We start from the raw sequence: 23,917 nt of genomic DNA on the forward strand, positions 1-23,917 counted from the left end.
AAATATAAGACAGGACACCATCAAACTCCTAGAAGAGAACATAGGCAAAACACTCTCTGACATCAACATCATGAATATGTTCTCAGGTCAGTCTCCCAAAGCAATAGAAATGAGAGCAAAAATAAACCCATGGGACCTCATCAAACTGAAAAGCTTTTGCACAGCAAAGGAAACCCAAAAGAAAACAAAAAGACAACTTTCAGAATGGGAGAAAATAGTTTCAAATGATGCAACCGACAAGGGCTTAATCTCTAGAATATATAAACAACTTATACAACCCAGCAGCAAAAAAGCCAATCAATCAATGGAAAAGTGGGCAAAAGACGTGAATAGACATTTCTCCAAAGAAGATATACAGATGGCCAGCAAACACATGAAAAAATGCTCAACATCGCTGGTTATAAGAGAAATGCAAATCAAAACTACCATGAGATATCACCTCACACCAGCCAGAATGGCCATCATTAATAAATCCACAAATAACAAGTGCTGGAGGGGCTGTGGAGAAAAGGGAACCCTCCTACACTGTTGGTGGGAATATAAACTGGTACAGCCACTATGGAGAACAGTTTGGAGATTCCTTAGAAATCTATACATAGAACTTCCATATGACCCCACAATCCCACTCTTGGGCATCTATCCGGACAAAACTCTCCTTAAAAGAGACACGTGCACTCGCATGTTCATTGCAGCACTATTCACAATAGCCAAGACATGGAAACAACCCAAATGTCCATCGACAGATGAGTGGATTCGGAAGAGGTGGTATATATACACAATGGAATACTACTCAGCCATAAAAAAGAATGATATAATGCCATTTGCAGCAACATGGATGGAGCTAGAGACTCTGATCCTGAGTGAAATGAGCCAGAAAGACAAAGACAAATACCATATGATATCACTTATAACTGGAATCTAATATCCAGCACAAATGAACATCTCCTCAGAAAAAAAATCATGGACTTGGAGAAGAGACTTGTGGCTGCCTGCTGGGAGGGGGAGGGAGTGGGAGGGATCGGGAGCTTGGACTTATCAGACACAACTTAGAATAGATTTACAAGGAGATCCTGCTGAATAGCATTGAGAACTTTGTCTAGATACTCATGTTGCAACAGAAGAAAGACTGGGGGAAAAATGTAATTGTAATGTATACATGTAAGGATAACCTGACTCCCTTGCTGTACAGTGGGAAAAAAAATAAATAAATAAATAAATAAAAATAAAAATAAGTGAAGGGAGTTCCTGTTGTGGCTTAGTGGTTAACGAATCTGACTAGGAACCATGAGGTTTCGGGTTCGATCCCTGGGCTCCCTCAGTGGGTTAAGGATCCAGCGTTGCCGTGAGCTGTGGTGTAGGTTGCAGACAAGGCTCGGATCCTGCGTTGCTGCTGTGGCTGTGGTGTAGGCCAGCAGCTATAGCTCCAATTTGACTCCTAGCCTGGAAACCTCCATATGCTGTGGGTGTAGCCCTAAACAGACAAACAAACAAACAAACAAAAAGTGAGGTTAAATTATTTTATATACTATTTCACATTCTCAACCTGATTTCTCAGGGTGCTATAACTTAGTGCTGAACACTGCCCTGGTTTGAATTTAGTTCCATCACTCTCTGTATGCTGTTAGGCAAGTAATGTTACCTCTTAGTGTTCCACTTTTGATCTTAGAACCACTTGGTGGGTGATTATGTGCCTTAAATTAGTGGGAGTCACTGTTTTTCTACTACTCTTAGTTTTTGGTGTTCTCAGCAATTCTTCTCAAATCTGTATCTGTATATTTATTGTGAATATTTAACAGGGTTCCTAAAAAGGATTACTTTTAAAAAATTTTGTGCTTATATCAACATATTTGTATATTTCTAGGTTAATCCTCGGGCACTATTATTTGGTCACACAGCTTCAATCACCTGTTTATCTAAAGCTTGTGCTTCTAGTGACAAACAATATATTGTGAGTGCATCTGAGAGTGGGTAAGTATTTTCTTATTCATTTTCTTCTCATAAATCCTTATTGCAAATAGTACCAGTTTATTAGTAGGCAGGGAAGTTTTTTTTCTCTTTTCTTTCAGACTGTCTTGAATAAATGTCTCGGTTGACTTAACTTTTTTTTTTTTTAGATAGAACAACACTTTATGTTAAAATTATTTTATTTTTTTAAATGATTTTTATTTTTTCCATTATAGCTGGTTTACAGTGTTCTGTCAATTTTCTACTGTACAGCATGGTGACCCAGTTACACATACATGTATACATTCTTTTTTCTCACATTATCATGCTCCATCATAAGTGACTAGACTAGTTCCCAGTGCTATACAGCAGGATCTCTTTGCTTATCCATTCCAAAGGCAATAGTTTGCATCTGTTAACCCCAGATTCCCAGTTCATCCCACACCCTTCCCCTCCCCCTTGACAACCACAAGTCTATTCTCTTACCAGTTGACTCAATTTAAAGATATTTGAAAAAAAAAAAAACACACAAAACAAAACAAAAAAATAAAGATATTTGATATGTGGTTTTAAAAATGAATTTTATCTTTTTTTTTTTTTGTCTTTTGTCTGTTGTTGTTGCTATTTCTTGGGCCACTCCCGCGGCATATGGAGATTCCCAGGCTAGGGGTTGAATCGGAGCTGTAGCCACCGGCCTACGCCAGAGCCACAGCAACACGGGATCCGAGCCTCGTCTGCAACCTACACCACAGCTCACGGCAACGCCGGATCGTTAACCCACTGAGCAAGGGCAGGGACCGAACCTGCAACCTCATGGTTCGTAGTCGGATTCGTTAACCACTGCGCCACGACGGGAACTCCGATTCCTTTGATCTTGGTCCACACCCCTGGCATATGGAAGTTCCTGGAGCTAGGGGTCGAATCAGAGCTACAGCTGATGGCCTATGCCACAGCCACAGCAATGTCAGATCCAAGTCGCATCTGTGACCTGCGCTGCAGCTTGTGGCAATGGCAGATCCTTAACCCACTGAACGAGGCCAATGATTGAAACTGAATCCTCATGGATACTAGTTGGGTTCTTAACCTGCTGAGCCACAGAGGGAACTGCTGCAGTGGTTTAAATTAAAAGTTTATTTCTTGTTTTTGTGACTTGTCCTTCATCTATCACTTGGGGCTGGGCTCTGCTTCATTATTATCCTTACTTTGAGGGTAAGGGAGCAGCCACTGTCTGAGATGGAGGCAGAGGAGAAGGAGCTTTCCAGACGGTCATATCCCTTGTGGCCAGAACTATTCACAAGATTCCACCAACTAAGAGGGAGCCAGGAAGTACAGTTCTGCCATGTACCCAGAAAGAATGTGAATCGAGTTGGGGGTGGTTAGTTTGGAGGGGTGTTTAGGATGGTGGGTGAAGGGGACCAGAATAGTTAATGAACAGCAGTAATGACTACTTTTTCTGAAATATATCAGTTTTAATGAAAGATTAATTTTAAACCACTGCAACAAAGTTGAACATTGCCTTTAAAAGTCAGATTTAAAGTGAGCTATTATTTTGTTTTGTAGGGAGATGTGCCTCTGGGATGTGAATGATGGCAGATGTATCGAATTTACAAAATTAGCTTGCACACATACTGGCATACAGGTTAGTATCTATTTTTGTAACTGGCCTAGTTAGCATAATTTATTACAGGTGTACAGTTTTTTTGAAAACATTGAGCCTGTGTTTTTATGTGAAAGATGGATAGGGTTGGGCAATGGGACACGAAGATTGGAATTGGAGTAGAGAAAGTATTCCTGGTAAGATGGTGGGGGTGAGGGGAACAAAGTGGAGGAGACTGATGGGGAAAGATATAAGGTAAGCCGTTGTCCCTGCTGCTTCCGCTCCTCTGGCAGTCCTGATCGCCCTAGTGAGAGCCCCTTCATTGGTAAGTGTTTTAGGTCCTAAATAATTGAATTCACTCTTGCTAAAGCCTTTGTGATTCCACTCGTGATTGACACAATCCACTTTTTGGCTGATACCCTTTTCATTGCTTGTGCAGTTTGTCCTTGGGTAGATGTTGATGTGATGCTCTGTGGAAGAAATGACCATTTCGTATGCCTGTTTTACACAGGAATTTATAACTTCTTAATTTATATTCCTGGTATTCTTCCCTATTCATTCATAACTATCAAATTTTTTTGTGCTTCAGTTTATTCATCGTTTACTGTGTTGAGTGTTGGGAAAATTCCAAGGTATATAGAAAATGTGATTTATGTTCTCAGTGAGAAAGGAGAGGGAAGAGATGAGAACTCAATGTTTATAAGCAAATTTTATATAGGCATTATTGTATGATGTTTTAGTCTTCCCCACATCCTTACAAATTACACAGGAGTATATCATTTTTATGAATAAGGAAGCTGATAGCCAGAGTGGTTAAATGCCTTGTTCCACTTTCACAGTGAGTCATTCCTGGCACTAGGATTCCAATCAGCTTGATCTGATTCTAAAGATTGTCTTCTTTTTGTTACATCCTATTGCTTCCCTTGAAACTAAGTCATTTATTGAGAAAGGAGATCCTCCATGCTAACACAAATTAGAAAAGTAATGGAGGGAGTTCTCTTGTGGCTCAGGAGGTTAAGGATCCAGTGTTGTCACTGCAGTGGCTTGGGTTGCTACTGTGGCAAAGGTTTAATCCCTGGCCCAGGAACTTCTGCATGCCACAGGCATGGCCAAAAAAGAAAGAAAGAAAAGTAATGGAAAATGTTTAGAGGGAGATAGTGGTTAGTGTGATATAGATCTTTAGTGACTATTTCTTGCTTTGGCAAAGGCTTTTTAAAAATTGCTTCTTCAATGCTGTTGGAGCATATACTTTAAAGGGCATATGTTATTTATTTTTTATCATATGAAGAATTAGCAAAGTTTGTGAAGTCAAAACAGGTAATAAAATCATTTAGATTCATTGAGTTCATAGGTGATTTATTTTAACTGTAAAATTATATATAAATGTCAAACTCATTGGACTGTTGTATAGTTGTATGATTTAAAAACTTTTGTTTATATTTTATGAAAAATTATCTTTATTTATTGAACATATTTTCAGTGCCTACTACTTATCAGATCCTGTATTAGGCCTTCTGTATTTAGATTGGCAGCTATCTCTAAGTAAGAGATGCTTTTTGGCAGATTTACTACTGTGTGACAGTTGTTTCCTGTGTAATTCTCACCCTCTCAGGTCCAGAAGCAGGATGATTTTTATGTACATAGGAATAATAAACCTTGGTGACATTGGCACTTACTGACCTTATTAAATTGTCACATGAGGGCATCCCTTTTTAATATTCGGGGAACCTATTTCTCCATTAAGGCCACTTTCTTTGCCCATGTGAAAAGAGAAGATAAAATATTAGAACTAGAATTTTTGGTAGATATTTTGAAATATTAACTTATGTATATGTGTATACATGGACACAAATGGTATGTACCACATAGTGCGTGTCTGGGTAAACTGAGTACCATAATAAGCGTGGTGAATGCATGGAAATCGAGTACCTAAAATAAAGGAGAACATTTAAACATCTTTTTCCTTTTAGTTCTACCAATTCTCTGTTGGAAATCAGAGAGAAGGTAGGCTTCTATGCCATGGCCATTATCCTGAAATCCTCGTTGTGGACGCCACCAGCCTCGAGGTGCTGTACTCCTTAGTATCAAAGATCTCTCCAGACTGGATTAGCTGCATGAGTATTATTCGATCCCACCGAACACAAGGTCAGTGTGCCCTTTAGGAACTTCCATACTATGCCTTAATGGTTAGTTTACTGTAGAGTTCTATAATGTATCATATATTAATATGCTTGATTATATTCTTTGATTTAAGGAGTAACTAATGATTTATGATCTGTCTCTCCATTCATAAAGGAATCTTTGCTTGAATTAAGTTTTAAAATGTTAGATTATCTCCATTCCATGGAGTTGATCGGTAGTTTTTGGCAGTCACAGAGTGTATCCATGATTGTTAGAAGTAGAAGAAGGTCTTTTTTTTTTCTTCTTCTTTTTTTTTAACCGAAATGTAGTTGATTCACATTATCATGTTAGTTTTAGAAATGCAACACAGTGATTCACTTATACATATGTGTGTGTGTATATATATTCTTTTTCAGATTTTTTTCCTTATATAAGTCATTATAAAATATTGAGTATAGTTACTAGAAGCAGAATATCTTAACCCTTTGGAGATTTGGTGGGAGGAACCGTTGTTTATTTGTGTGTATCTTGGGCCTGGTTTTGTCAGTTGCTCAACAGGCAGAGGAAGTGTTTCCATTTTATATAGAGATAATGAGAAGGGAGGGGATTTACACAATTAAGTTTAATGACCATTCTTGGTAAGTGCTTGGCATCTAGTTGATATTCAGTAAATACTAGTACGTTTTCTTTATTTGTGTTGAAACCTTTCAGTAACAATTGTGAGAGCGAAAGTAAAATTGTTCAGGAGAAGAACAGTAATAGTCATTAATACTGAACATTGAATATGTATTCATACATGCTTTTTTGGAAGCATTTTTTTCCTCCCAGACGGCTTCATGGTTATGTACTCTTCTGTAAGGGCTGAACCAGTAAATTTATTAATTCACTTCTGACAGTGTCAGGCTCATGCTAAGCATTTTCATATGTTATCAGTTCTCACAGTACCCAGTGGGGAAGGTACTGTTGTTTTGGGGTGTATAGATGAGACAGATGAAGTTTAGCAGGATGGAGACTTTACTTAAGGTCACAGAGCAAGTCTGTGGCTTACTGGTGGCCAGATGGAGTCCAGAAAGAGCAGTTACTTTAACCACTGTGGTGTGCTGCCTCCATGATGAACTACCTTCAGTTTTGAGGGAGCTTTCCTTTATTACCTATTATGTTTTGAAATCAGCTTTGAATGTAGCTTTTTATTCAGGAGCCATTCAGCAAATATTTATTGAGCTCTTACTCTCTTCTAGGTAAAGAGGATTGAACTACTGAAAGGACTGAGATTCTAGTAAGGGAGAATGATATATAAATGGGTGGCAGGTCGGGGTGGAAAGTGTGACGAGATAGAGAAATAGTATATAGGCTAGAATTAGCAAAGGCACTGAAGGGGCTTTGAGGGCAAGTAGGAAACCTTCCCAAATCAGTTGGTTTTGAAGGACGAAGAGGAGTTTGTTTGGCAGACACGGGGATCATGATGTCCTGGCAGAGGAAGTAGTTGTACACAGGTATAAAAAGCGTTATCTAGGTAAGTGTGGGAAAAATCCGTATGTGAGCTATACATGTCCTCACTGTGGTCTGAACAGGATAGATTGTAACTTAATAAAAAATTTTATGCTGAACCATGCACTTGTAAATGTTGTCAGTTTATAATGTTGCTCACGTACACAATTTTTAATCTGCTTTACCATGTTCTGTATGTGGATATTGAGAATTTTCAATATATTGCTATGCTCCACTTTTATTCTAATTGACAGACATGTGAATGGTTATTCTAGCTTCTTTGTACAGGAATTGTGGAATTGTAAACAGTGCTTTACATTGCTTAGGGAACCAGGCAGCACACACACAAAAAAAGATTTTGCTGAAATCTAGCAATTCTTTTTAAAAACAGTAATAACTTATCTTATTGATGTGCCGAGGGCTGTACATGCGGTTTGTCTTAAATCTCAAAACAGCCCATTAAGGTAGGAACTGTTGCTATGTTATTCATTTATATTTGCTTACAGATAAGCAAGTTAAACTAAGGTAGGTCAGTGAAGTTATCCACAGTTCATTGGTTAGTGAAGACAATGTGGTTGTAACACATACCTCCCTCACTCTGGAGCCTGCGCTAGACTGCTTTCTGACGCCCCTCCTATCAAAGGTCACATATACTACTGTGGTGTTTGATTGCTTCCTCACCCAAGCTTATTTAGGTTTTGTTCCATGCCTTTCTCTCTCTCTCTCTCTCTTTTTTTTTCTTCTGTCTTTTTAGGGGTGCCCCCATGGCATACGGAGGTTCCCAGGCTAGGGGTTGAATCGGAACTGTAGCCTCCAGCCTACACCAGAGCCACAGCAACTTGGGATCCAGACTGCATCTGTGACCTATGCCATGACCTATGCCTACCTCATGGCAATACTAGATCCTTAACCCACTGAGTGAGGCCAGGGATCAAACCCATGTCCTCATAGATGTCTTTCTCTTGATCACAGTCGGGGGGGGGGGGGCGGTTATTGCTCAATAAAATATCTAGAAAGCAGGCAAGGTATATGGGAAAGGGGGACACCTCTGCTCTGAAGAAAAAACAGACATGCTCACCCATGATAAATAATTAAAAGTGAATTTTGAAGAATGGAAGTTATTTGCTAGCACAGAATATTTGAAATTATTCAGACTTATTGATTAGAAATTTAAAAAATCAAACAGATATAAACAACTTTTCCTTGAACCCCTGATTTTTTAGTCATCTCCATTAACCTGTGTTTCAAAATCTGTTTTCTGTTATTTTATAAAGTATAGTATAAAGTTTTTATGCTAGTTGCAAAACATGCCGTTACTTCATTTCATTAACGCATACCACAGTCCATGATGCTGTTGTAACCGTGGTACTGTTTAGAAAGAAAGTATTTTGTGCTTCTAACTGGCTTCTTCTTCCTTCTCGGCGTAGAGGACACTGTGGTAGCACTCTCAGCGACAGGCATCTTGAAGGTGTGGATTGTTACCTCAGAAATAAGTGGCATGCAGGTGAGACAGATGACACTGGAAGTGATTCTCTGTTTTTGTTCTTATGAAACCTTACTTTTTTTTTTTTTGGCCATGCCCTCCCTCATCATACAGAAGTTCCCAGGCCAGGGATTGAACCTGCACCACAGCAATAACCAAAGCCATAGCAGTGACAATTTCAGATCCTTAACCTACTGAGTCACAAGGGAACTCCCCTTATTACTTATTATCAGTAAGAAAGAAAGATCATTTTTCTGTCAATATTGATGCTAATCTCTTTAGTTAGGGAATTTTTAATATTAAATCTGGGAGAAACTGGAGGAATTGATCAATTTTATTTATTTTTTAACTTGTAAGCACATGTAACTATAAAAATTAGGATTGACTCAGATTTTTATCATCTGTCATTGCAAATGTTGACACTGTGACTCTCGTTAGTATTTTATTTTACTTTTATTTTTATTTTTTTTCTTTTTAGTGCCGTACTCACAGCGTATGGAAATTCCCAGGCTAGGGGTCAAATCAGAGCTGCAGCTGTCAGCCTACACCACAACCACAGCAATGCATCTGTGACCTGTGCTGCAGCTTGTGACAACACCAGATCCTTAACCCTTTGAGCGAAGCCAGGGATGGAACCCTCATCCTCATGGATACTAGTCAGATTCTTAACCTGATGAGGCATAGCAGGAACTCCTCTCATTAGTATTTTAATGTTGAGTAGCTTTGTAGCAAAGATATTATGCCCTGATAATTTTAGATTATATTTTTGCTACTTTTTACTACCTTTGTTCTCACATGAGGGGTGAAAAGGATGAATGTATCATGTGATGTGTTTATTTCACTTTGCTTTATCACTGTGTGATAATTTTAATTAACAACCCAGACAATCCTAAAGTTTTATAATTCTTTCTCTTTTCAGGATACTGAGCCAATATTTGAGGAGGAATCCAAACCAATTTATTGTCAGAATTGCCAAAGCATTTCTTTTTGTGCATTCACACAAAGGTCACTTTTGGTTGTGTGCTCTAAGTATTGGAGGGTAAGATAACTACATGAGTAAGAAACTGTATTTTTACTCTTCGAGATGTTGGTTTTCCAGACTTCCAAAGATAATTATAAGGAGGAGCTTGGGGTTAGAATATCTTAACCATTTGGTCTGATTTTTTTTTTTGTCTTTTTGCTATTTCTTGGGCCACTCCTGCGGCATATGGAGATTCCCAGGCTAGGGGTCGAATAGGAGCTGTAGCCACTGGCCTATGCCAGAGCCACAGCAACGCCAGATCCGAGCCGTGTCTGCGACCTACACTCCAGCTCACGGCAACGCCAGATCCTTAACCCACTGAGCAAGGGCAGGGACCGAACCCGCAACCTCATGGTTCCTAGTTGGATTCGTTAACCACTGCGCCACGATGGGAACTCCTTTTTTTTTGTTTTTTTTTGTTTTTTGTTTTTTTGTCTTGGTCTGATTTTGATATTGTATTTTGAGATATGGCCTTTGTCTATATATAGAGTTTGTCTTTTTTGTTTTGGTTCATGGAATAATTCAGTTAATGACTATTAGTTTTATTGATCTTCATTTCTTCCTTTTGCTACCGTTTTATTCATTGTTTTGTCAGTACAGCATGGAACAGTGGTAGTAAGTTTTCTGCAGGTTGTATGTATCCTTGTAGGTTGTTATTATTCCCAATCACCAGTCTTTTCTTTTTCCTTCCCTTTCCTTCCCTTCCCTGTCCTGTCCTGTCCTGTCCTCTCCTCTCCTTTCCTTTCCGCCCTACAGCATATGGAGTTCTCAGAGATCAGATCTGAGCCACACTTGTGACCCATGCAGCATCTGTGGCAACGCTGGTACCCTTAACCCATTGTGCCAGACTGGGGATCAAACCTGCATCCTGGCACTGCAGAGATGCCTCTGCAGAGATGCCACTGATCCCATTGTGCCATAGCGGGAACTCCCCAATCACCATTCTTTTCCAACATTTTGGAGTTGGGAAGGTGTGTCACTTCAGAGCTGATGGTGGAAGGAGAATATTACTGCCACATTGCAGACTTTTTATTATTTCCATAATAGAAAAGGAACCAGCAAGTTTTGACCACTTGCTCTATGCCTAGCGTATTTTTCAAAGCTTTCCATGTATTATTTTTTTGAAATCATCACAAATCTTTGAGAGGTAACATATTAGTTATGATAATACTTTACTCTAAAAGTTAGTCATTTAAAACATAAACATGAAACTCCCCAGTTTCTGCAGGTCAGGAATCTTGGCACGGGTTTGCTGGCTGCCTCTGGCTCCAGGTCCCTCACAGACCTTAATCAACACTTTGATTGGGATGACCGTCTCATCCCAGGGTTCACCTGGGGGAGAATCTGCTCCAGGCTTCCTCACTTGGTGGCTGACAGGCCTCGGGTCCTACCAGCTGGTTGGCTGGAGACATTAGTTCTTTGCCACATGGGCCCCTCCGTTAGGACAGCTCACAACACTGGAGCTATCTTTTCTCAGAGTTGGTGAGCAAGAGAAAGAGTAGCCAAGACCTATCTCATCCTTGGACCTGGGATCTCATCACCTTTGCCACATTCAGGTCTCTAGAAACAGTCACAGAATGCAGCCTACATTCATGGGGGAGGATTACTTGAGGATGTGAATACCAGGAGTCAGGGATCAATGGGGCCATTTCAGAGCCTGCTTGCCATGGGCCACCAGGGAACTCTGGGTCCTTTAGATGAGAAAGGGTAAGAATTCCTGTCTGGGTGGAGGGAAGCCCCCTTGTCATGGTCTGCTGCCTGACCACTGGAGGCTGCACACAGCTGGGGACCTCACGTGGTTTCCTTATTGAAGGTGACTCTGCCCCAGGGCTCAGCGACAAAATGTCTTTAACCAAGGCAGTGAACTGTAAAGGGTTGAGGTTGTTAAGTATATTTCCAGACACTTTTGCTTATTTGTAATTGAAATGTTGCTATATTTTACTTAAATGACACTAGCATACTTAAATGACACTAGCATAAACTGGATTGTAAATTTCTTATTCCTCACAGGTGTTTGATGCTGGAGACTACTCCCTATTGTGTTCCGGTCCGAGTGAAAATGGGCAGACGTGGACCGGAGGTGACTTTGTCTCAGCAGATAAAGTCATCATTTGGACTGAAAATGGGCAAAGTTATATTTACAAACTACCTGCCAGGTATTCAATAAATAATAAGTTAGGACTTCAGTTTTTGTTTTTTTTTTTGGCCATGCCTGTGGTATATGGAAGTTCTTGGGTGAGAGATGGAACCTGTGCTTCAGCAGCAACCCCAGCTGCTGCAGTGACAACACCAAATCCTTAACTTGCTGTGCCATGAGCGAACTCTGTGTTAGGACTTTGATCAAAAGTGAAATTTGAAAGTTTAAAAATGTAGAAAGTATAAGGGGTTCTCTTCATGGCTCAATGGTTAACAAACCCGACTAGGATCCATGAGGATGCAGGTTAGATCCCTGGCCTCGATCAGTGGGTTAAGGATCCAGCATTGCCATGAGTTGGGGTGTAGGTCATAGATGCGGCTCAGATCCCATGTTGGTGTGTCTGTGGTGTAGACCAGCAGCTGTAGCTCCGATTCGACGCCTAGCCTGAGCACTTCCATGTGCCATGGGTGTGGCCCTAAAAACCAAAAGCAAAAAAAAAAGTAGAAAGTATAAATATTTAATTTTGGTAAAAAACTTGAGAACTTAAATTTGTTATTATAATTTAACTTCTGAGCACAAAAATTAGGTGGATTTTTATTTGGAGTAGGATATTTTTATAACATTAAGTATTGAATAGCTATTAAATTAACTATAATTAAAAATTCATATTTTGTCCATTGTCCAAAAAATTCATCATATGGTCTGATAAAATATTTAGTGTCAGTATTTTTACTGAATGTTGTATTTTTCTTACTTTCAGTTGCCTTCCAGCTAGTGATTCATTCCGCAGTGATGTGGGGAAAGCAGTTGAAAATTTAATTCCTCCAGTACAACATAGCCTCTTGGATCGAACAGATAAAGAGGTAAAATTCTTCAGGTATCATTTACACTTGGTAGTTACATGGAAACATTTTCACAATTATATTTACTGCTGTTTTTTGGTAGCTAAGCATTTGAAAGATTCAGTACAATTCAAGGCACTGTATTAGATGTTATAAAACATTTTGACACGGTCAGTTTTTATAAGCACAATTTTTATTTATTTTTATTTAAAAAAATTTTTGGCTTGTTCAGGGCTGCACCTGTGGCATATGGAAATTCTCGTGCTGGGGTAGAATCAGAGCTGCAGCTGCCAGCTTACATGACAGCCACATCAACATAGGATCTGAGCCACATCTGTGACCTACACCACCGATCATAGCAACACTGGATCTTTAACCCACTGAGCAAGGCCAGGGATTGAACTTGCATCTTCATGGATACCAGTTGAGTTCATTACTGCTCAGCCACCATGGGAACTCCACAAGCACAATTTTTTAGATTTGTATATAATATGCCTGTAATATTATATACATTATATTCCTTATTATATAACATTAACCTTTCTCTAAGAATAAAAATGATCTTATACTGATATACTGATTATAAAGTGCCAATGACTTTGATAAAATTCATATTGATGGTGTGAATTGATTTTACACTATCATGCAATTATAAACATAGTGAGCAGTTCCCATCATGGCTCAGTGGTTAACAAATCTGACTAGGAACCATGAGGTTGCGGGTTCGATCCCTGCCCTTGCTCAGTGGGTTAAGGATCTGGCGTTGCCGTGAGCTTTGGTGTAGGTTGCAGACACGGCTCGGATCCCGTGTTGCTGTGGCTCTGGTGTAGGCTGGAGGCTACAGCTCCGATTGGACCCCTAGCCTGGGAACCTCCATGTGCTGCGGGTACGGCCCAAGAAATGGCAAAAAGACAAAAAAATAATAAAAAATTAAATAAAATAAACATAGTGAAATGTAATTTAAAAAGACAAAGATAATTATGTAATAATGCTAATAAGTAGTTCATTATTTGTTTGTTTGTTTGTTTTTTTGGCTTTGCTCATGGCATGCAGAAGTTCCCTGGCCAGGGATCAAACCTACACCACAGCAATGATCAGAGGATCTAATGCTAGGTCCTTAACTCTCTAAGCCACAGGGAACTCCCAACTCATTATTTGAACAAGACATTTCAGTATCTTCCAAAAATCATGCAGTGATTTAAATCACAAGGCACCAGAAATAAAGAGTAAAATAAATTTTTTCTCTATAAAAACCAAATGTTATGATTTCTAAAAACCTACTTAATATCAATTTAAAGTTGAAATGCACTTAATATTGAAATGCATGTAATGCTTTATATTCTTTAAGCATTAAGAAAATAGCTTTGGTTTTGGAAATAAAGTTTCCTTTACTTATGTTCTGGGTTTCCATAGCATTTTTGTTCTGAACATTTTGTTCCATCTTTATGTGGAGGAATGGTGAGAAAAAGGGAATTATTTTTTCCATGAGTATTTTGGTTATATAGTATTTATACATTTATAAACAGCTAAGATCCTCTGTAACCTGTCCTTTATTCTCTTAACATAAACTCCTACTTACTGCTCTCCAAACTAGATAGCCACTTCCATTTAAACTAAGGGATAATGCCCTGGCATTGTTCAGTGGGTTAAGGATCCCGCATTGCCGTAAGGAGCAGTGTGGGCTGCATATGTGGCTTGGATCCACTGTTGCTGTGGTTGTGGTAGAGGCTGCTAGCTGCAGCTCTGATTTGACCCCTTGCCTGGTAATTTACATATGTCATGGGTGTGGCCCTAAGAAGACCAAAAAAAGCCCACATAGAACCTTAGTCACCTTGCTGTATACCTGAAAGTAACATACCATTGCAAATCAACTATACTTCAATAAAAAAATAACTAAAAAAAATAAGTAAATAAACTTAGGGATAATGGCTTATATAAAAAATATACATAAAACAAAATAAATACATGTCATGTTTAAGTATGAGCTCCCCAATACACTTTAAGTTAAAATATAAATATATATATTATGTGGTGTGCAGTAACATACTGAAATATGTAATACTTGTTATTAACAGTTATTGTAGCAGCTCTTCCTGGTTAAGTATGTTTATCAGTTAAAACTTGAAGTAGGAATTCCCGTCATGGCTCAGTGGTTAATGAATCTGACTAGGAACCATGAGGTTTCAGGTTCGATCCCTGGCCTTGCTCAGTGGGTTAAGGATCCGGCGTTGCTGTGGACTGTGGTGAAGGTTGCAGATGTGGCTCGGATCCTGTGTTGCTGTGGCTCTGGAGTAGGCCGGTGGCTACAGCTCTCATTTGACCCCTAGCCTGGGAACCTCCATATGCCATGGGCGCAGCCCTAGAAAAGGCCAAAAGACAAAAAACAAAACAAAACAAAAAAAAACTTGAAGTAATTTTCAGACTTTAAGTTAAATCAAGTAATTGATTATGCTTAATGCATATAATTTCTATTGGTTAGTGCTTTTAGGAAACAACTAATACCAAATACAATAAATAGATTTCTTTGTTAGCTATAACTGTAAACACTAAAGTCTAATTTTTACTACTTCTCAGGATAAATTTATATGCTATAATACTCAAACTTTTATATATTAACAATCTTAACTTTAAACTTAGGAGTCTACCACTATTTAGTATTTTCAAATAAGTGATCTCACTGAAAGCATAGGATCTGAAGCAGAAAAAATATTTGTATTGAAAGTGAACATGGAGTTCCTGTCATGGCTCAGTGGAAACAAATCTGACTAGCATCCATGAGGATGCAGATTTGATCCCTGGCCTCGCTCAGTGGGTTAAAGAGTCAGCATTGCTATGAGCTGTGGTGTGGGTTGCCGCTGCAGCTCCAATTCAACCCCCAGCCTGGGAACCTCCATATTCCATGGGTGGGGCCCTAAAAAGACCAAAAAAAAAAAAAGTTGAAAAAAAATAATAAAAGGGAACGTATACATAAGACCATAATGAATGGTTTTGTTCCTGGTAATATATAGCTAACATATCAGGCTAGGTTCAAGTGGATTACGTAAATGTGACCAAGTAAAACGTTATGCTTTTAGTTGAAAAATATTCTGATTAAGAGAATGGGGGGGTGGAGTTCCCGTCGTGGCTCAGTGGTTAACGAATCCGACTAGGAACCATGAGGTTGCTGGTTTGATCCCTGGCCTTGCTCAGTGGGTTAAGGGTCTGGTGTTGCCGTGAGCTGTGGTGTAGGTGGCAGACGCGGCTTGGATCTGGCGTTGCTCTGGCTCTGGTGTAGGCTGGCGGCTGCAGCTCTGGTTTGACCCCTAGCCTGGGAACCTCCATAAGCTGCGGGTGCGGCCCTAGAAAAGGCAAAAAGACAAAAAAAAATGGGGGAGTGGGAGGGAGTTCCCGTTGTGGTGCAGCGGAAACGAATTTGACTAGGAACCATGAGGTTGTGGGTTCGATCCCTGGCCTCACTCAGTGGGTTAAGGATGAGGTGTTGCTGTGAGCTGTGGTGTAGGTTGAAGATGCAACTCGGATCTGGCGTTGCTGTGGCTGTGTCGAAGGCCGGCAGTTGTAGCTTCAATTAGACCCCTAGCTTGGAAACCTCCATATGTCGCAGGTGCAGCCCTAAAAAGACAAAAAGACAAAAAAAAAGGAGGAAGTTCCCACCGTGGTGCAGTGGGTTAAGGATCCAGTATTGTTTCTCAGGTGCCACAGGTTTAATCCCCAGCACTTTGCAGTGGGTTAAAGATCTGGCATTGCTGTAATTGTGGCGTAGGTCGCAGCTGTGGCAGGGATTCTATCCCTGGTCCAGGAATTTCCATATGCCATAGATGTGGCCGGAAAAGAAAAAGAAAGAGTCCTTGAGTTGTACAAGCTTGGTGGTTTAGTTTTGCAGCTATTCTTAATGACTAGTCAGGAATGGGCAGAAAGCTCAGATTAGCCAGTTTTCCCCTGTTGACCATTTTTTTTCCTTTTGGCCACTCCCAGGACATATGGAAGTTCTTGGGCCATAGATTGAACTTGTACCATAGCAACGACCCAAGCTGCTGCAGTGACAACGCTGGATCCTTAATCCACTGTGCCGCAAGGGAACTCCTCCTTTTGACCTTTTAAGTGGAAACTTCTTTTTGGTAAAGAGGGCTATTATATTTTTGTTTTAGTTGCTTAATAACAGACACTTAAATAATTGCATTGTGGTGAGCTATGAGTTTTTATAAAGCAAATAAAAAGAATAAAACTATTAATTCTAGAGAAAGACTAAACGTAGTTTTCATTTCTTTGAATGTTTGTGTTGTATGTACTGGATTTGAATATTAGTTAACTTGTATGTTAATGCTTCAAAATTGTTGAATACTCCTTCTATAAATACACTTTTTGTCTTTATTCTGGTACTGATTCAAAGTGCTTAACATCCTAATCTGAAGAAATATTAATGTGTGAAATATTTTGATTAAAAAGATAGCTAAAGGTATTTGAACAATTTTTTTTTCAGTTGCTAATTTGTCCTCCTGTTACTCGGTTCTTCTATGGATGTAAGGAATACTTCCACAAACTATTAATTCAGGGTGATTCTTCTGGAAGATTGAATATTTGGAACATATCAGATACATCTGATAAACAAGAAGGTAAAGGAGGTAATAGTAGATCACATGCAATAATTCCTCAGTTCTTTTAATTTAACAACCTTAATACTGACCACTCTGTACCAAATTCATAATGGACACTTGTCATTTTTGTCTTAGAATTAGAGTTGATGACAATATTATTTTTTGGTATATTACTGAATCAACTGTAAGCACATTTATTTTTATATGTTTAATTTTTTTTTCTAACATGCACATATTTTTCTTTTATATCAAACAAAACCTCCACAGGGCTGAAAATGACAACTTCTATTAGTTTGCAAGAGGCATTTGATAAACTGAATCCTTGTCCTGCTGGGATTATAGATCAGCTGAGTTTGATTCCCAATAGCAACGAACCTCTGAAGGTGACTGCCAGTGTGTATATACCAGCCCACGGACGACTCGTTTGTGGCCGTGAGGACGGAAGCATCGTCATTGTTCCTGCCACACAGACAGCCATTGTGCAGCTGCTGCAAGGGGAGCACATGCTCCGCAGAGGTATCCTCAAGACCCGCTAGTGTCTAGTGTTTTGAGAACTCTGTAACCATGAACTTGACAGTGTCTGCACTCTTTGTTTTTAACAAATACAGTGAATCATTGTAGCCTTTAGCATGCTGTGTAGGTGGTAGAGGTTAATGTGCAGATGATAAAATATAGTTCATCCTTGAATAACTCAGGGTATTGGGGCGCTGACCCTCTACACACTTGAAAATCTGCATATAACTTTATAGTTGGGCCTCTGTATCTGTGGTTGTGCATCCTTGGATTCAACCACCTGGCTATTATATAGTGCTATTATGTATTTATTGAAAAAACTCAGCATATAAGTGGACTCATGCAACTCAAACCTGTGTCGTTCAAGGATCACCTGTACTCAGTGTCTATTACTGGAATAAAAACTATGTAATGACTGTAAATAAAGAACTAAGGAGCTCCCACTGTGGCTGAGCGGGTTAAGGACCTGACGTCTCTGTGAGGATGCAGGTTTAATCCCTGGCCTCGCTCAGTGGTTTAAGGATCTGGCATTGCCACAAGCTGTGGCATAGGTCGCAGATGTGGTTTGGATCCAGTATTGCTGTGGCTGTGGTTTAAACCTGCAGCTGCAGCTCTGATTTGACCCCTACCCTGTGAACTTCCATATGCTGCAGGTGTGGCTGTAGAAAGAAAAAAAAAATAAAGAACTATCCAATTTTCTCTCTTTGATATGTGTTAATAGTTCCTTTTATTATTAGGTATTTCCATGGCTTATTAAATAATTATCATAGTATCAATAATACTGATAATCTTTTAGAACAGTGCTGTCCAGTAGAAATAGATATATAACAATGTAGGTGATTTTCTAATAGCAGCATTAAAAAAAATAGAAATTAAGCTTGTGAAATTAATTTTAATAATATATTTTATTTATCCCAGTATCGCAAAACTATTTTTATTCCAACTTGTAAATCAATATAAAAATTACTAGTGAGATATTTTACATGTTTTCATGCTAAGTCTTTGAAATCTCAGGTGTATTTTACATTCAAAGCACATGTAACTCCACTGTAGCCATACTGCAAGTGTTAAGTAGTCTCTGGTCTGTAGCTACTCTACTGGATGGAGCAGTCCTAGAAGATAAAATAAGAATCCCTTTTAATGATGAATCTTCTGACGTTTCATGTTTACTTTTGTTTGTTGAAACTTTGGAAGACTTGAATGTTCCCATTTTAAATCTAAAACCTCAATTACAGGGTGGCCACCTCACAGGACCCTCCGAGGTCATCGGAACAAAGTCACATGTTTACTGTATCCTCATCAAGTCTCAGCTCGTTATGATCAACGATATCTGATATCTGGAGGTGTGGATTTTTCAGTCATAATTTGGGACATATTTTCCGGAGAAATGAAACATATCTTCTGTGTCCATGGTGGTGAGATCACTCAGCTTCTAGTTCCGCCGGAAAGCTGTAGCGTAAGTTGATCATAAAAGATTATTTCACTCTGGTGGAGTTGAGTTGTATTGCTATTGGGCTTAACTATAAATGGAATCTAGAGTAACTTAAAGAGCATGTGACAAATATAAAAAGCCTAATAACTTTAGAAACAGGAGATTTTTAGGAGGACTTTGGACAGATGATTAACAGACTGATAATTACTGTTTTTTAATCATGAACTTATTCTTGTGATTAGCCACCTTTGTGAGCATAGTCACTATTCCCCAACACTCACACATGAGTGCACAGGCACACACAAACACACCGTCTCTTGCACACATAATTCATGCTTATCATAATCCAGTGTCACCAGTTATGATCTTCCTGAAATGAAAAGCATTTTACTCCTATATCTGATCCAGTGTTTACAAGGAGTCTCATTTCAAAATCCAGGACATTTTCCTGGCCTTTCTATTTATCTTAATTGGTCTTTTTGATGATGTACGTTATATGCTATGTTCTGCCAGTGCCAGAATTCCTTTGATTTGATAGTGGTGATATTGTAGGAGGTCCTAATATCCGTGTCTCTCTCTCACTCTCTTTTTTTTTTCCTTGCCAGATTTGAAAATTTAGGTAATTATTCTCTTCCTTCTTTTTTGAGTTTTTTTCCTTTTTCTTTCTTCCCAGTTTGGTTGTTAGTTTTTTCTTTATCTTCATCACTGTGAAAAATTTCTGTGTATTTATTTAAATAACCAATTTTATGTCTATTTAATGAAATAGTTATGGTTGTAATTGTACTTATAAGTTATCACATTATTAAAATCCCTGTTCTAAACTTCATCTTGGAGTTCCCGTCGTGGCTCAGTGGTTAACGAATCCGACTAGGAACCATGAGGTTGCTGGTTTGATCCCTGGCCTTGCTCAGTGGGTTAAGGGTCTGGTGTTGCCGTGAGCTGTGGTATAGGTTGCAGACGCGGCTCGGATCCCGCGTTGCTGTGGCTCTGGCGTAGGCCGGTGGCTACAGCTCTGATTCAAGCCCTAGCCTGGGAACCTCCATATGCCACGGGAGCAGCCCAAGAAATGGCAAAAAGACAAAAAAACAAAAAACAAACAAAAAACTTCATCTTACAGTAGGTATGCCCCATAGTGTTTTCACCTCTGACAGCAAATTTGGTGAAATATCTAATTTTTTTATTTGAAATTGGTAGTTTAGATTATTTTATTCCGGTTTAAAGCAGCCATTACTGATTTGGCTGATTTTCGTTTTTGTAATAATGAAACATTAAAATACTAGTATATATTACTTATTTTAATTACAATTTTTTTTTTGTGTGTGTGTGTCTTTTTGCTATTTCCTTTGGGCCGCTCCCGTGGCATATGGAGGTTCCCAGGCTAGGGGTCGAATAGGAGCTGTAGCCACTGGCCTACGCCAGAGCCACAGCAACGCGGGATCCCAGCCGCGTCTGCAACCTACACCACAGCTCACGGCAACGCCGGATCATTAACCCACTGAGCAAGGGCAGGGACCGAACCCGCAACCTCATGGTTCCTAGTCGGATTCGTTAACCACTGAGCCACGACGGGGACTCCTAATTACAAATATTAAAAGGAAAGTTTTTTTGAGTAGTTTATATAGGGTCGTGTTTTCTGTTTGAACTGTATGTGTGTGTGTGTATTTATTTATTTATTTTGTCTTTTTTTAGGGCCACACTCACAGCATATGGAAGTTTCCAGGCTAGGGGTCAAATTGGAGCTACAGCTGCCAGCCTATGTCAGAGCAACACAGGATCCAAGCTGCATCTGCAATGTGCACCTCAGCTCATGGCAACGCTGGATCTTTAACCAGTGAGCAAGGCCAGGGATTGAATCTGTGTCCTCAGGGAAACTAGTTGGTTTTTTCACCACTAAGGTATAACGGAAACCTGTTGGTTTTTTTTTGTTTTTTTTTGCTTATATATTTGTATGAGAACATTTTTCGGTTTCTTTTAAAAAATATTTCAAGTGGATTTTTGGTTTTGTTTTGTTTTTTTGTTTTTTTGTTTTTGTCTTTTGTTGTTGCTGTTGCTATTTCTTGGGCCGCTCCCACGGCATATGGAGGTTCCCAGGCTAGGGGTCGAATCGGAGCTGTAGCCACCGGCCTACGCCAGAGCCACAGCAACGCGGGATCCCAGCCGCGTCTGCAACCTACACCACAGCTCACGGCAACGCCGGATCGTTAACCCACTGAGCAAGGGCAGGGACGGAACCCGCAACCTCATGGTTCCTAGTCGGATTCGTTAACCACTGCGCCACGACGGGAACTCCTCAAGTGGATATTTAATATAATAAAATGTTGTTGACAACATGCAACTAAATAGGGAATGGTCTCCTTACTAGACTAGGAGCTGGCCATGGGTGCTAGTTGCCTGGGAAACATGAGGAAGAGAGACACAGACAAGTCTGGTTCTTGGAAAATAATTTATTTATTGTAGGTTTAACAATAGAGTTTTCTTGTTTTTAATTAACTTTAAAAATACGAATTAAGACAAATTTGCTTTTAGCTTTGTGATAATTTAACAAGTAAATAATGACTGCCTAGTTAATAATTTATTCATTAAGGTGATAATTTTAGGTTCAACAGCTAATGTGTTTGAAAATCAAGTAAAATTCTGATTAATAAATTAAGAATTTGATATTTGCTAAACTTAGCAAATGACTATTTTGTTGAGATTAGAGTTGACATCATGTGGTGTTTCTAATGCTTGAATTGTCCTTCTCATAAGTTGACCCAAGGTCATTTTCTTTTAGCAAAAAATATTTTTGTTTTAAAGTGAACTAGTAGTTGGGAGATGATAAATATTTGCTAAATGAAATAATTAAAGATGTATACTGAATTTTTTTTTTTTTGGGGGGGGGGGCTGCACCCACGGCATATGGAGGTTCCCAGGCTAGGGATCAAATCTGAGCTGTAGCCACTGGCCTATGCCACAGCCACAGCAACGTGGGATCCGAGCACTGTCTGTGACCTACACGACAGTGCATGACAATACCAGATCCTTAATCCACTGAACGAGGTTAGGGATTGAACCTGCATTCTCATGGATACTAGTCAGGTTTGTTAACCACTGAGCCACAATGGGAACTACTGTCTTCTTTTTTGATGAGAATAGATTTTCCAGTAGTTCGCTTGTGGTGCAATGGGTTAAGGATCTGGCATTGTCACTAGCGCCTTGAGTTGCTGCTATAGTGTGGGTTTGATTCCTGGCCCAGGAACTTTCATGTGCTGTGGGCATGGCCAAAAAAATATAGTCTTCTTTTTTATCTTAGATTCACAAAGAAGTGGACTTTTGACTTGCAATTTTATTTTTCAGGAAAAGTTATTCTAAAACAGATACATTGCTTGTATTTTTAAAATGACTTAAATTATAATTAAGAATGTACAAATCTTAATTCATAGTTATTTCATGTTTACCAAAACATGGGAAATTGTTAAGAAAAAGTACTTTTCTCCTAGCTTAGGTAGACAGTGAAAAAAATGAAATCCCTCCTACTAGGTGGAAAAGAATCTGTGGCTGGAGATGAGCCCTTAAGACAGACTGTACGTACGCCCTCCCATATCTTCACACGTGTGCACATCTTATTTGTCTCCTGTCTGGGTGTCTCTTTGTCATCCTTTCTTTTCCCACTCCTTCATTTTTGTGCTCTTTTAGCATCTTTTTACCAAAAAATCTTTCCATATTCTTGTTATAGATTATCATTAATTTAGTTCCAAACTCAGTAGTTCTATATATTTTATTTTTAATAAGTCATTTCTCTATTCTTTTGTTACTGGGAGTTTAATTATTTAAAAATTTCAACATGTGGGAGTTCCTGTCATGGCTCAGTGGACACAAATCTGACTGGCATCCATGAGGATGCACGTTTGATCCTTGGCCTTGTTCAGTGGGTTAAGGATCCGGTGTTGCCATGAGCTGTGGTGTAGGTTGCAGACGTGGCTTGGATTTGGCGTTGCTGTGGCTCTGGCGTAGGTAGGCAGCTGACCCCTAGCTAGGAACCTACATGCCGCAGGTGCAGCCCTGAAAAGACAAAAGACCAAAAAAAAAATTTCAACATGTTCATAGATGATAAAAATTGCAGTATTATGTAGAGCACCTATATTGAGTAGGTTTTATTTTTTTATTGTATGTTGAAGAGTTTTTATTTTTCATTTTTTGAGGAATTTTAAGAAATACTTAATTTTTTCAGAATAGTAAAAGCCCATTTAGGCAAAGTGTTTTAAAATTGAGTTTGAGGAGTTCCCATTGTGGCACAGCATAAATGAGTCTGACTAGGAACCATGAGGTTGTGGGTTTGATCCCTGGCCTTGCTCAGTGGGTTAAGGATCCTGCGTTGCCATGAGCTGTGGTTTGCGTTGCAGACGCGGCTTGGATCCCGCGTTGCTGTGGCATAGGCTGGCAGCTGTAGCTCCGATTTGGCCCCAAGCCTGGGAACCTCCACGTGCCACGGGTGTGGCCCTGCAAAGCAAAAAAACCCACAAAAACCAGAAAACAAAATTGTTTGATTTCCTGAATAGTCTGGTTAACTGAGATTTAACTTTATGTGATACAGATTATTTTAAAGAATTAAAATATGTAAGAAAGTTAAGATACTTCCTGAAGATATCCTTTGAAATAGAAATTATTGAAGTAATTCAGGATTGTATAGTGCCAAACGGTTATTGAAAACAATTCAGAAAGTTTGCCGGGAGTGGTATTGCTGTCTGCCAAGTAATGTGCTTCATTG

At 39.3% G+C, this 23,917-nt stretch overlaps 1 protein-coding gene across 4 annotated transcripts in view; it reads left to right on the top strand.

The window, feature by feature from the left end:
• The window catches only part of WDR7 (WD repeat domain 7), a 383,251-nt gene that overhangs the window by 36,229 nt on the left and 323,105 nt on the right, over positions 1–23,917 (top strand). For 3 of the 4 annotated variants that reach the window (XM_047765569.1, XM_047765544.1, XM_047765552.1), the window contains 10 exons: positions 1,862–1,968; positions 3,505–3,583; positions 5,512–5,686; positions 8,578–8,654; positions 9,553–9,672; positions 11,665–11,810; positions 12,552–12,654; positions 17,111–17,252; positions 17,493–17,741; positions 18,974–19,194. In XM_047765569.1, the coding sequence (XP_047621525.1) occupies positions 1,862–1,968; positions 3,505–3,583; positions 5,512–5,686; positions 8,578–8,654; positions 9,553–9,672; positions 11,665–11,810; positions 12,552–12,654; positions 17,111–17,252; positions 17,493–17,741; positions 18,974–19,194 (1,419 nt within the window). The remainder of the gene's footprint in view (positions 1–1,861; positions 1,969–3,504; positions 3,584–5,511; positions 5,687–8,577; positions 8,655–9,552; positions 9,673–11,664; positions 11,811–12,551; positions 12,655–17,110; positions 17,253–17,492; positions 17,742–18,973; positions 19,195–23,917) is intronic. The other variant, XM_047765560.1, reaches the window with a different exon arrangement.

This window comes from Phacochoerus africanus, chromosome 2 (genome assembly GCF_016906955.1).
Source record: "Phacochoerus africanus isolate WHEZ1 chromosome 2, ROS_Pafr_v1, whole genome shotgun sequence".
Taxonomy (NCBI): domain Eukaryota; kingdom Metazoa; phylum Chordata; class Mammalia; order Artiodactyla; family Suidae; genus Phacochoerus; species Phacochoerus africanus.